The 12752-nt window shown below is 36.7% G+C and overlaps 3 protein-coding genes across 4 annotated transcripts; 2 read left to right on the top strand and 1 right to left on the bottom strand.

The window, feature by feature from the left end:
- Window positions 1–1978: 1978 nt before the first annotated feature.
- On the bottom strand, window positions 1979–4855 carry LOC140986055 (glycine-rich RNA-binding protein RZ1A-like). Of its 2 annotated transcripts, none has more exons than XM_073454012.1 (4): window positions 4699–4855; window positions 3543–3669; window positions 2328–2863; window positions 1979–2223 (listed from the first exon to the last, which is right to left on the bottom strand). In XM_073454012.1, exons 2-3 carry the CDS (start codon window positions 3651–3653, stop codon window positions 2333–2335), a joined length of 642 nt encoding a protein of 213 aa, XP_073310113.1. In that variant the 5' UTR covers window positions 3654–3669; window positions 4699–4855; the 3' UTR covers window positions 1979–2223; window positions 2328–2332. The 2 variants fall into 2 exon arrangements, with proteins under 2 accessions (XP_073310113.1, XP_073310114.1); XM_073454013.1 differs by having other exon boundaries at window positions 3543–3660.
- An 867-nt stretch (window positions 4856–5722) lies between these two features.
- Window positions 5723–10080, top strand: LOC140985526 (uncharacterized). Its single transcript, XM_073453361.1, has 6 exons — window positions 5723–6111; window positions 7011–7222; window positions 8131–8448; window positions 8563–8637; window positions 8874–8948; window positions 9403–10080. The coding sequence occupies exons 1-6, from the start codon at window positions 5922–5924 to the stop codon at window positions 9952–9954; spliced, it is 1422 nt and encodes a 473-aa protein (XP_073309462.1). The 5' UTR covers window positions 5723–5921; the 3' UTR covers window positions 9955–10080.
- Window positions 10081–10627: 547 nt separating this feature from the next.
- LOC140986975 (peroxidase 43-like) lies at window positions 10628–12481 on the top strand. Its single transcript, XM_073455397.1, has 4 exons — window positions 10628–10921; window positions 11039–11224; window positions 11311–11473; window positions 11978–12481. Exons 1-4 carry the CDS (start codon window positions 10721–10723, stop codon window positions 12397–12399), a joined length of 972 nt encoding a protein of 323 aa, XP_073311498.1. The 5' UTR covers window positions 10628–10720; the 3' UTR covers window positions 12400–12481.
- The last annotated feature ends 271 nt before the right edge of the window (window positions 12482–12752 follow it).

Raw genomic sequence — 12752 nt, 5'->3', positions numbered from 1 at the left:
ATATGAAAAATAACAATTTTATATGAAATATCTATTTTTTTTAAGATTTTGGTAATATGTTATCAAATTTCAGTGTGAATTTCTTTTTATTGTTTTTATAATTTTCATTAAAAATTCTGATATGGCAGCACACAGAGAAAATAATGGAGGAAATGGAGGCACCGATTGATACTCTCTTTTATGTTAGAAAATGCCGTTGATTTGTTAGTGCAACGGGTTGGTTGGCTAGTCCTTGGAGCATTTATCTTTTGATCTCTATGTTGATTCTATCCGTGTCTTTGAATTTTGTATTCCTTTATCCGAAAAAAGGATCAGAATGACGAAGAAGAATTTTCATTTATTTATTTATAAAATGTTATTCTAACTGTTTTACAAGAAATCTAACCACGAAGTAATCTACTGGGACAATATAATAAATTAAATTATAATACGTTGAACTGCTCTGTATGTGCTACAAAATCACACCTACGAGGGATAACAGTTTATTAAAATTTCAAATTTGTGTAAATAAAATTATCAAATACAACTCTCTATATTAATCACCCCAACCACATGTATCCAGAGTTATAACCACACATTTCAAATATTAATAATTTTTCAAAATATTTTTCATTTCAGGAACTTGTAGTCTGCAAAATGCACGAGTAACAATGTGAGAAAAATTTAAAATACAATAACCCCAACAAAAATAGTACAATGCATGTCTCAACAACGTTGAGGCTCCAAGAAAGCAAGATAAAAAGTAGTTAAAAATCAGTACATGCACGGAGGAAAGCAGATAATTTAACAAATACCAAGATGAAAAGCAAACGACGACCCAAGATTTCCACACCGCTGAAGGTAATTTCAAGCTAACAAAAGTTCCGCGGAGGAAGGTTTAATCAAAGGGATGATAAAAGACTGTCTTTAAGAACTTGATCTCGATCCCAACAAATTAACTTCCTGAACCTTCAAAATCGTGGGTGTGCAGTGCAGATTAAAAGATAATCTTGTGGATGTATTATGCATGGACGTGCTTGACTAAATAGAAAAACCATCTTGCGGGAAACTTATTCTAACATTGTTCTGGATATCTTATTCGACATATTTGAATGAATGGTGTGCCACACATCATTCGATCAGATGCATGGAATAGAGAAGCCATTTAAACACCAAATCTGGAAAGTATAATTGTGACAGCAGGTCACATTTGGGAAACAAACCGTTCTACAATTCTCACCGTCTTCCGCACAAAAAGACTGGTGGATCGAGCAGAAAACTCATATCAGGCCAAGATTTGTTTTATTTCTCAATCAAGGACACTTCAAGACACAACCTTAGGCAGAAGTCTCCAACAAACTTGAAGATACCGTGAGATTCACGCTAAGAACCACAAGCTGACGAGTGTATGGTACTCCAACAAACACGAGATCTCAGCAACGAAGACCAGGACAGACAAAAACAGAACCATAACCTTCTCCCAAAGACTGAACCCATTGAAGAAATAGAAACTCCCCATATTTTAAGATCAATGTAACTCTTCCTTCAACCACTTTGAAGAAGATAAAAGAGTGACTATTGCAATCCAAAAAGCTTTTCAAGTTTTTTTATGGTTAAATCTACCCAATTAGCAAAAGCAAGCCAATCATCAACTTTCCAAAAAGGCCATTTAAGAACCTCGCAGCCTGCCAAAAGTTTAAAAGCATTAATAATGCACTATGACAGAGAGCTGGAAGAGACCAAAATATGAGAAAAAAAGCGTATAAATTACCCGGTTATCTCCCGTCAAACCGTAAATAATCTGAGATTTAGAAGAGAAGAATGGGGTATTGCTTTTAGGAAGCTTCTATGTTTTGTTTCAAGAGCACACTTTCGATGATAGGGTCACGTTTTACAAACGGCCTTTCCAAATTTTGACCACATTCCCCTGAACTGCGATATAAAGTTGCAAACTCACACGAATCCAGTAGCACTTAATGACAGTGAAAGCAAGAAAGCAGACAACCAGAAGCAATAATAGCATTCAAAAGGATAAATATCAGATTTGAATTCAAACATCAAGCAAGCCAAGGACCCCAAGGTAAAAAACTAGAGAACATCTAGGAACACAAAATAGTAGATTTACTGCCCGATTCACAGTTTCAAGATCCATTTCGATTTCACCAACATGCCTAGCGAAGACTCCGTGAAAGAAGAATCTTCATGACAACCGCAGCAGTAGACATGGGATCTCAAAGTCTTCATCTGTGACAAACATGAAATAACCCGTAAGCATTGCCTGAGGCTTATAACTTCAAATACAAATTTTCAAATTGTGTTTATTGTCACGATATTGGAAGCAAAATTACCCATATCAGTAACCGCCCCCGCCTCGGCGATCATAGGGCCCTGAACGGTCTCGGCTATATCGGTCACCTCCTCCACGACCACCATTATCGCGGTTACGGCCACTATATCTATCTCCACCACGATCAGGACCATAGCGACCACCGCCTCCAGCACCATATCGATCTTCCCTTCCCCCATATTTACCACTTCTACCACCATCACCAGGACACTCCCTAGCGAAGTGCCCTGGCTTTCCGCACTTAAAGCAATCACCACCACCACCACCACCACCACCACCACCACCACCGCTACCTCCCCTCCCGCTTCCATATTCACGGTCGCGATCATGATCACGCCCACGATCTCGATCACGAGAGCGATCATTATCATAATCTCTGCCTGAACCTTGGTTTGGTTGGGCTTTCTCAACAGTTATGCTTCGGCCATCCAAGTCAAACCCATGCATAGCATCAATGGCCTCTTCCATGGCTTTCTTATCATCAAAAGTGACAAATCCAAAGCCACGGGAGCGACCGGAGACCCTGTCAATAACCACCTATAGAAGGATCAGAAATTTCATGATGAGAAGCCTCATTTTGGCCGTTTCGGATAAAATAATGATTTGAAATCAAAAGGAGGTAAAAAATTGCATCTACAAAACATAGAAATTTTACAATGTCCATTCTACTTGAGTCATCATAGTGATTAAAGGCACAAATAGATGACTATCAAAAAAAACTCACGCAGCACTGACTCAGCTACAAGAAACGAAACTAGGCTGGAGGCAACAAGAGAAACCAGATTATTATTTACCCAAATACATACAGTATCTTTGTAACAATTTGCAAGGTAACAAATTCTCCACCAGTATTTCATTTCTTCTTTAGGCACAAGCGTGGAAAGGAGGAGTTGCACGGAGGGGATATCATTTCCATGTTTGATGTGTGATATGAAGCAAGTAAAAGTTGGTTATCAAAGAAGATGGCCTGAAGACCAAACATCTAGTTGATTAACAAACATTGAAATTGCTTGTTCATATCATCTGTGACAAAAATATATATTGAATTTCAAATAACAGTAAGATTGTCCAATATGGTTAATCATTTTCATTATCAAAATTATAAGTTGCCGTGTGAACAAAATCTAGCATAACACAATGTTCAAGAATGTCAATAACCAAAAAATATAGATAAGTGAGAAAAAAATGGCCATAAAGCCATGATACAGATTGTTACCTTTGCCTCTCGAAGATGACCAAACTTGTCAAATGCTTCTTTCAGAACTCGATCAGATGTTGACCACGATAGGCCACCAATGAAGCATCGATATTCAGCCTCATCTGACATGTTCAAACTAATTTTTCTTCGAAGTAAAAGAGTTGGTGAGAGAAGGAAGGCACATATTAGTCAATTCAACAAAATAATGTGGCGACCCAAAAAATAAATGGGTTTCAGATAGAATATTATATCAGGTTTTCAATTCATTCAAAAAAATCGGGTACAGCATTAAGATCCAATATCAGGTGATAAAGTTATTTAACAAGCATTAGTAGCATGGTAAGACTCGTGACAGACAGCATGTTGAAACTACCGATAGAACCACCTCAATTTTTAAAATACTGTAATATAATAGTACATCAATTCAAATTTTATTGCTGAACAAAACGATAAAATCTTGTTTATGTTTTCCTGTGACAAAATAACAGTCAAACACTACCAACCAAAAAAATTTCTAAATTTTTTGATGTTAGCTTCTCCTGGTCAATCAAAACAAGGTAGATTGCAGCATCATTCAGTGCATAAACGGCAAAAACTTACTATAAACACTCGATCGTCACTCCCAACATAAAATATGAGAGAGCATATACTATTAGCAACATTACCAAATGCGTACTACTTAAATAAACTTTAATGTAAGAGAATAATCTTTCCTTATATAATAAGTGGCAGGACATCATACTATTAATTTTTTGAGACACCTAATGCAGATTACTTCTAAATTAGAGGGGAATGATTATGTACAAATTGTGAGGTACTGAGGTTATTATATTAACTACCTAAGCTCCAAAATCAAACTGATAGTAATGATTTTGGTTATAACATGTCATATGTTTATTCACACACACACAAACAACATTCGAGTTCTCATCGCTAGTATAACACGAATTGGCAGGGCCACATACGTACTCATAAAAAAACAATCTTTCGCAACTATATTACAAATTTACTTTCAATAATTTCATCATGTGAATCTTTCAAACTCAACTCCCAAGTACAAAACAATAATAATTCGACACGAATGGGAGGAAAAACTATCAGAAGATCAAACTTACGCCAGATCCAGTCCTCGGTTACATCAAAAGAATTTAAACAGAACGGAAATTCACTGTACCTGCAGCAAAACAGAGCTACGCAGACTGGGGAAATCCGGCGTAGGCACGGAGGCGAAACCCTAGAAAATTAAACGTGAAGTGCAAAATGAATGGGATGTATGGGATACAGGCTAGTACCCGAAAGGACCCGATTATTATTAATCTTGGCCGTCCAAAATTAACCTAGTGATTTACACCGTCGGGTTAGAAGGGAATGGATAAGCATGCCTTCCCTTGTACCAATTTTTATATAGATTAAATAATTATTAATCTTGGCCGTCCAAAATTAGCCTAGTGATTTTCAGCGTCGGGTTTGAAGGGAATGGATTATGGTCTAAACGAATTGAACCGAGACCCGTACGTTGAAAATTTTAAAGATTGAAATCGGCTCAAAATAGATATATTCGAACTTAAATTTGATTCAAATTTCGAAAAATTAAATTTTATGATTCGAATCAGGATCATGTTCAAGTTCGTATCAAATGATTCGAACATGTTTGTGAGCTATTCGAACTATTGCTCGAAAATTTTGAAATCGATTTATTTGATATATATTTATATTATATTAATACAATATAATGGTTCACGAACTATTCAACATATAATATCAACCCGAAATATAATGGTTCACGAACTATTCAACATATATTATGTCCTGGTACCATAAGTTCAAATACAAATCAAATATTTTTCAAGTCGATTCGAAAAGTTCGTCAAACGACTCTCTTCATTTGCACTCCTAATTAGGTTTGACAAAATTAAAGTTAATTTCATATTGAGTTATATAATTTTAATAATAATTATGATGGATTTAAAATATACTTGAGATCGATGTCATTTTAAATCTATTATAGTTTAAATCAAATTTATTAATCTAAATTCAATATTTATGTATTTATGTAATCATTACTTTTAATGTTAAAATTCATTACAAAAAAATATATATTTTTCTTTTTTTTAAAAAAAAAATAATATTCTAGATTTTGGTTAAACAAATTCGACCCCTTTAAAATAAATTTATTATTAATTTAAATTGAGAGCCGGGGCAAGGGTTTAAGATGAGAGGGAAACCCCGATACCGAAGGGGAAACTCAAGTTGGCCGTTGTGCTTCGCTGCCACCTCTCCGCCGGCATAGCCTGCGGTGCCGCGCCGCAGCTGCGTCTCTTAAGTGTCATCGATATCGATAGCAATATAATGCTCTGACCGTAGTTTCTTTTCCTCCTCATACAGTGAAGTCTCAAAATGTTGTGTCTTTGCGTGTTTTACCATCGACTGTTGGAATACAGGAAAGCAGAGTTCGAATCCCTGGCCGGACTATTCGGCGTTGAGACCTCCCTGGAATGGAGGCTGCCGGAGGAACACCACCCCGATTCGCCTTTCCATTTTGTCAATCTTCCCTCCGAAGACGTTGCCCAACAAATTGCCAATCGAAGTAAGTCTAATTTGGGTGCATTCGACGCTCTTCTATTTGTTCGACTTTCATGATTGTATGTCATCCGATATTTTCATTTCACTTGGTGTAGTATATTGAATGATCTGTGTATTTGTGGAAGACGTTCAAAAACTTTTTCAGGGGGTTATTTTTGCAGAAGGAGTTAATTTAGACCAGTGACCCGGGTGTACTTCTGGTACAATTAATCAACTTTCAATTAACCAATGAGAAAACTGAATAAACTGGTGGTTTTTGGTCGGAACCAATGAGCCAGTTGCAAAAAAGCCACGTGAATATGTTCCACGTATTACCCGGGTCAGAAGATCTCAATAGCGATAGTTACCTGTAAAGCGTTTCACTCATATTCGTTCCAGTGTGGTGAGTCTGGCAAAAAAGATAGAGAATTTTTTAGATTATTCTGTTCTATAACAATACAAGTTTTCCCAACATCCATCGAGTCATCCCCTCTCCTTGTCTGATCCTAATTCCTATGGCCGCCCTTAATATGAATATAAAAATGTGGATGCTCATCTGTCTAAGTGACACTAAAGAGCATGATACATGATACGGTACTTTTGCACTTTGAGATCCATTAATATTGGATTCTTGCAATTATTTTTTTTTGGTTTAAATTTTACTTTTTTAATATTATTGTGGAGAGCAATAGCTTTGTAGCTATTGTTACGGCCATGGCGTGACATTTTTTGTGTTCTGTTTATTTCTATGAGGGGCATTTGGTATATTTGAATGATTTTGGAGCTTATTTAATAGTTTTAACTGTAATGCATTTTTTGCTTCTTAAAAGAAAAGATTACATATGATGATTAGTAAATACTTCTTTGTACGTATTTATGCTGATGCTTTGTCTTTGGCGGGTATTGAATCAAATATTGTTGCAGGCATTCTTGTGAAAGGAATATACGAACTATGGGGAGAAGGACAAAACTTCGAGGAACTGGAAGAAGCTATAAAAAGTTATCCGAACGACCGGAAGTTGCCATACTTAGCTCCAGATAGCACCTTCAGGATTACTGTTGACAGTTTTGGAAAAGCTACTAGCTCTCATGAAAAACTTGATCGCCTCCAAATGCTAGCTTTCATTCCTTTTAAGGTATGATCACATGATTCCCAAATGATTGCTTGACATTTTGTGTAATATAGTTAAGCATTGGGAACTCAAAAATCAGCCTACTGGCTTGATATCTGAAGCACTAGTTTGAACAGATAACCTTTTTCCTGATTCCTGCATCTCTTTCACCTTTAACTTGATTGCCTTTTCTTGTCTGATATTCCTTATATAGTGATATTAGTCTAAACTCTAATGTGAATTTATCTTGTCAAAAAGAATGAACCTTACTTCCTATGGTCATAAAATACTTGTGTTTGTATATTATATTTTATGACGCTGACATTACCCAACATTAATTTTTTTGAATTTCCATGTAGGCTTTAGTTATATAGAAGAATCTTTCAGTGGAAAGATGAGTAGGGCATGCTACTGATGCAGATTCGATGGACTGATGTTAAGAATTGAGAGTACAAGTTCTTACCGCTGAACTGATTGTGTTGAACTGCCATTGTTGTTGTCTTGCGGCTAAATGTGCAGGATTATAAAATATAATAAGTAATTACATGGAGTAGTTTTTAACCTGCGGTGTTGATAAGAATAAATTAGATCTAATTATATTTAGGAATTTGTCATAGTTGTTTCCTTCCTTTCTTGGCAGTTTTTTGTTGAGATAATTCAAACAGAAAACATCATGAGCGGTGAGCTGCTTAAAAATAATCTCATTTGGTGTTAGTGATCATCCCAGTTATTTGGTATTATGTGAAAAATCATTCTAGAGGTTTGATAATTTTTTCTTGGAGCCTTCATTTAGCTCACAGTCCAGTCATGCTATAGATTGCTCAATTTTGGATTTACTTAAAACTTTCAGATTTCTTTTACAGTTCCTTAAATGTTTATGTTTTCATCAGTGTTCAATTATGTTTCCTAACATTCAAGTGAATGTCTTTCAGGGCCGGGTGAATCTTAAAAATCCAGATCACAAGTTTTGTTTGATGGATAATGATGATTATGGATCTAATAATGGTCTTCCATCAATTGCAAAGAGGAGAATCTTTTTTGGTCGGGAGATAGGTGTTGCTGATAGGAAAATCTTGCAAACGTATGAATTAAAGAGCCGCAAATATCTTGGCCCGACAGCGATGGATGCAGAAATGGCTTTCTTGATGGCGAATCAAGCCCAAGTCAAGCCTGGGAAACTTGTATTTGATCCTTTTGTGGGTACAGGAAGCATTCTGATTGCAGCAGCTCATTTTGGTGCTATGACGATGGTTAGTTATTTGTCTGTTTCTTGGCTATTTATTTGGCTTGGAAATCTTCAAGCATTCTTTTACTCGATCATAACAAGTAACATCGTTCGAATTTCACTGATTTGAATGGTTCAGGGTGCAGATATTGACATTCGAGTAGTGCGTGATGGCCATGGTCCTGAATGCAACGTCTGGAGCAATTTCAAGCAGGTTTGGATATTCTCCTTTTCTGTTTTTACAATTAAACTGTTAATGTCTGGTGAACTTTTTGTTGACGCAAAAATAATCATCAATGTCAATTTTATGAAGTTACCTTGTTGGCAATTTAGATAGCATTTACGAGTGATGAAGGGAAATGCCAAAATATTTCCTTTCCATGTTATTCAGAATTTCAGTGTCCAATCTCCGTTTTCTTGTATTCTAAAGATATATGTCTGACTTTTCAGTATGGATTGCCAGCACCAATATCTTTGTTAAGGGCCGACAATAACCTTCCACCTTGGCGTTATGGGTTAAGAGAGGTAATTTGTTTATTTAAGCAGATTATCCTGTTTGTCATACTTGTGATGATTATTACCTGCAGTATGCTAATCTCCTTTCTTCTGCACTGTAAGTGATTTTTTGAGAGAATCTTGTTTTCTGGAACCGAGAGATGAATGGGGACCTAATAATTCATATAGATACACAGTCCAATGGGAGAATGAACATTTTGTTTTTCACCAAAAGAGGGTTTTTTAAATGGCATTTGATCGATTACATATTGATGTATATTCGATTGATTGATTGAGGTTATTGTTCTGATGTAATTTTTCGCTGCTGAAAAACAAAGTAAAACAGAGTTTTGATTCATTTACTGAACAGTTTTCTATTTAATACCTTGAATAATTTCACACAGCATAACTATTGTGACCTGTATGGTGTGTTTGGATCATATTTTCCTTGTTTTTTTGTTTTTAACTTTTGTGCTTCTTCCAGGTATTTGATGCTATCATATGTGACCCCCCTTATGGAGTCCGTGCTGGGGGACGTAAATCTGGTGGCCGCAAGCTCTTAAAAGGGATCATTGGACCTTACACCGTTCCAGACGACAAGAGAACAGACCACATACCATCCACAGCTCCCTACAGTTTAGTGGAATGTGTGCATGATTTGCTCGACACTGCTGCTAGAATGCTTGTGATTGGAGGGCGACTCGTGTACTTCTACCCTATTCTTCGGGAAGACGACTCCACTCACCCTGCTTTTCCGGAGCACCCTTGCTTCAAATTCGTTACTTCCTGCGAACAAATCCTGAGCTACCGGTACAGCAGAGTGCTGCTGACAATGATAAAGATCGCTCCATACTCGGAAGAAATCGAATTGACAGCTAAAATCAAACACTTGGATTTCAAAGAAAACCATCTGAAGTGGTTGGAAGATGGTAATTTACATTCAGCAGTTTTTAGCCCTGCAGACGCAGATATTCAGGGTAATGGGATAGGTGACAAATTTAGTTTGAAGCCTAAATATAGGGGCAAATATGTTTAGGCATTATATGTACCATTATTCCTGTGATATATATGATTCATGTAGCTTAAATGTATGCTCTTCATGCTTTATTATATTCAGTGATATACACTGTGTGTGTATGCATTAATTACCGTTGCATTTTAACATGCGAAGCACCGTTAGAGTTTTATACGCAAAACGACCGTACTGTTTGTTTGTTGACCTTTTCCAATTACGTTGTATAAATGTGATTTATTTTTTATTGTACAAAATAACGATAATAAGGCATTAATGTTGGTATTAAGAGAAAAATTCTTAGCTAAAAGGAATTTTTTAAAAAAATTACTAATTTATTTTTTATAAAATTATTTTATTTATTAAAAAATTGTAGGATAAAATTATACATAGCGACAGATCCAGTAGGTGACATAAAAGCAAAAGGCATGCAGACTCGGTCAATCGACACATAACTAGAGAATTGTTTGTCATTTAATACGATTATAATTATTATTATTGGTTATGTAAAAAAATATTTTATTTTAATTATTTTTTTTGGAATTTGAATATTGTCAATATTATAAATTTCCCTATAATAGAATATCAAATGTAAGAACTTGACAGACTTAAGAACCAAGAAAAAGACACTGGACCAAAATAAAAATAAAAATAAAATGATATATTATATATAAAAATTCTCATCTTCCATCTTCCTCCATTACATATTAGTGTGCTGTTTTCCCCCTCCGATTCCACGCAAAACTTCACAAAATCCCCACAAAAAATCAGTAATTCAAGCTTCCATCAAATGGTTCTTGGGACGATATTGGCGGTAATAATAAGTTGTTTTCTTGGGTTTTCGCAAGCCCAGCTCCGAGCAGGCTTCTACGCCAATAGCTGTCCCAACGCCGAAGCCATAGTCAGCGGCGTTGTCCGCGAAGCCGCCGCCTCCGACGAGAACACCGCCCCTGTCCTCCTTAGGCTCCATTTCCACGACTGCTTTGTTCAGGTCTCTCTTTATTTAAGTCATTCACACGCATGCATTAGTAGTACTGGATATGTTCTTCTTCGACCGCATGCAGATTGATTCGTAAACGAAAAGATTCTCAATTCATTGGAATAACAGGGATGTGAAGGGTCGATTCTGATAGATAACGGAGTAGCAACCGATGAAAAGCATGCGTTTGGGCACCAAGGAGTACGAGGATTTGACACAATCGAAAAGGCGAAAGCCCAGTTGGAATCAGCCTGCCCAAGAACCGTCTCTTGCGCAGATATCGTCGCATTGGCTGCCAGAGATGCACTTGTCTTGGTACTTTTTTACAGCTTCTTACACAGATCAAGAAACCTTCTTGAAGAGAAAATCGAATGTTTTAATGGGCTAATTCTTGATTGTAGGCGAAAGGACCGTCGTACGAGGTGGAAACAGGGAGACGGGATGGCCTGGTGTCGAATTTGCGCTTGGCGGATGACATGCCGGATGTCAATGATTCCATTCTGAAACTCAAACAAAAGTTTTTTGACAAGGGCCTAACAGACAAGGATCTTGTTGTTCTTAGCGGTGAGTATTGTGGTGCTGAGAAATTTTTTGCTCTGTTTCTTTAATCTACTTAGATTTTTTTGCAATTTCTCGTTTTTTACGACCATGAAATCGCCGTCGATATTATTCAGTACGTATTAGGCTAATGTAACACCTGTAAATCAGGTGCTAACGTAGTAGCCTACGATCATCATTGAGCAAATTTTGTGCTATTAGTTAGTTCGTTGTTGGCAGGTTCCACCAACTTGTAATTTGGGCAATCTCTCGTCTTTTTTTTTTCCATCTTTATTATGTCCAAATTCAATAATTTGGATGACAAATTTCAGCACACGCACTCCTGTACAAATGGAAGACATGCAGGTTCAGTGGGTAGTCATTTTAAGGCACATGATCAACTTTTCTTTAGATATTATATATAAAAAAATAATAATACTTTGGGAGGTATATTATATAGTTTATTAAAGAAGTAAATCGCATTAATTCTCAATTGGTCTCATCTTTTCTTTTTATCTCAAAATGTTGTAGCTGCACATACAATTGGCACAACAGCATGCTTCTTCATGGGACAAAGGCTCTACACATTCTCTGCCGATGTCAACTCCGACCCTTCCATAAACCCAGGGTTCTTGCCCGAGCTAAAGTCGACGTGCCCGCAAAACGGGGACGTCAATGTTCGCCTACCGATCGACCGGGGAAGCCCGCAGACATTCGACAACGGAATTCTGCAGAACATCAGGAGTGGCTTTGCTGTTCTACAGTCGGATTCTAACTTGTACCAAGATGGAGCCACGAAGAGTGTCGTGGACTCGTATTTTGGGTTCTTAAGCCCTTTATTGGGACCTTCATTCGAGTCTGATTTTGCTAATTCGATGGTGAAAATGGGCAGAATTGGTGTGCTGACAGGAACACAAGGGACTATCAGGCGTGTGTGCTCGGCTTTTGATTGATTAGTTGTAGCATGCATGTGGAATGGGGCTTATATATACACATATATATATAATCACATATTATATGTGTATAATGTATTGATATATCTTATTGGGTTGGGGGGGGGGGGGGGGGGGGGGGTAGGTTAATGTGCTTCTCTACATGGTATATGTGCTATGGGTGTATATTGTAAATCAAACCGAAATCGAAAACGACCATGAGTTTGATTTGGAATTTAGAATTCTAATTCGTTCATAGTTTAAATTGAAATCGAAATATATGCGTATAACATGATATGACGAGTTAAATAATCTCTATAAAATTAAATTAAACGATGATAACATGCCAAAAGTACTCGAAAACATATAGTTTA

Source organism: Primulina huaijiensis, chromosome 10 (genome assembly GCF_012295235.1).
Source record: "Primulina huaijiensis isolate GDHJ02 chromosome 10, ASM1229523v2, whole genome shotgun sequence".
Classification (NCBI taxonomy): domain Eukaryota; kingdom Viridiplantae; phylum Streptophyta; class Magnoliopsida; order Lamiales; family Gesneriaceae; genus Primulina; species Primulina huaijiensis.
This window is presented reverse-complemented; position numbering and strand designations above follow the sequence as displayed.

Excerpts from the sequence above, each read along its gene's own strand:
- LOC140986055 (XM_073454012.1), bottom strand. The coding sequence starts at position 3,653 with ATGTCAGATGAGGCTGAATATCGATGCTTCATTGGTGGCCTATCGTGG. Across the intron at positions 2,864-3,542 it reads GTCATCTTCGAGAGGCAAAG|GTGGTTATTGACAGGGTCTC; the intron begins GTAACAATCTGT and ends ATCCTTCTATAG.
- LOC140985526 (XM_073453361.1), top strand. The coding sequence starts at position 5,922 with ATGTTGTGTCTTTGCGTGTTTTACCATCGACTGTTGGAATACAGGAAA. Across the intron at positions 6,112-7,010 it reads CCAACAAATTGCCAATCGAA|GCATTCTTGTGAAAGGAATA; the intron begins GTAAGTCTAATT and ends ATATTGTTGCAG. Across the intron at positions 8,449-8,562 it reads ATTTTGGTGCTATGACGATG|GGTGCAGATATTGACATTCG; the intron begins GTTAGTTATTTG and ends TGAATGGTTCAG.
- LOC140986975 (XM_073455397.1), top strand. The coding sequence starts at position 10,721 with ATGGTTCTTGGGACGATATTGGCGGTAATAATAAGTTGTTTTCTTGGG. Across the intron at positions 10,922-11,038 it reads TCCACGACTGCTTTGTTCAG|GGATGTGAAGGGTCGATTCT; the intron begins GTCTCTCTTTAT and ends TTGGAATAACAG. Across the intron at positions 11,474-11,977 it reads GGATCTTGTTGTTCTTAGCG|CTGCACATACAATTGGCACA; the intron begins GTGAGTATTGTG and ends AAAATGTTGTAG.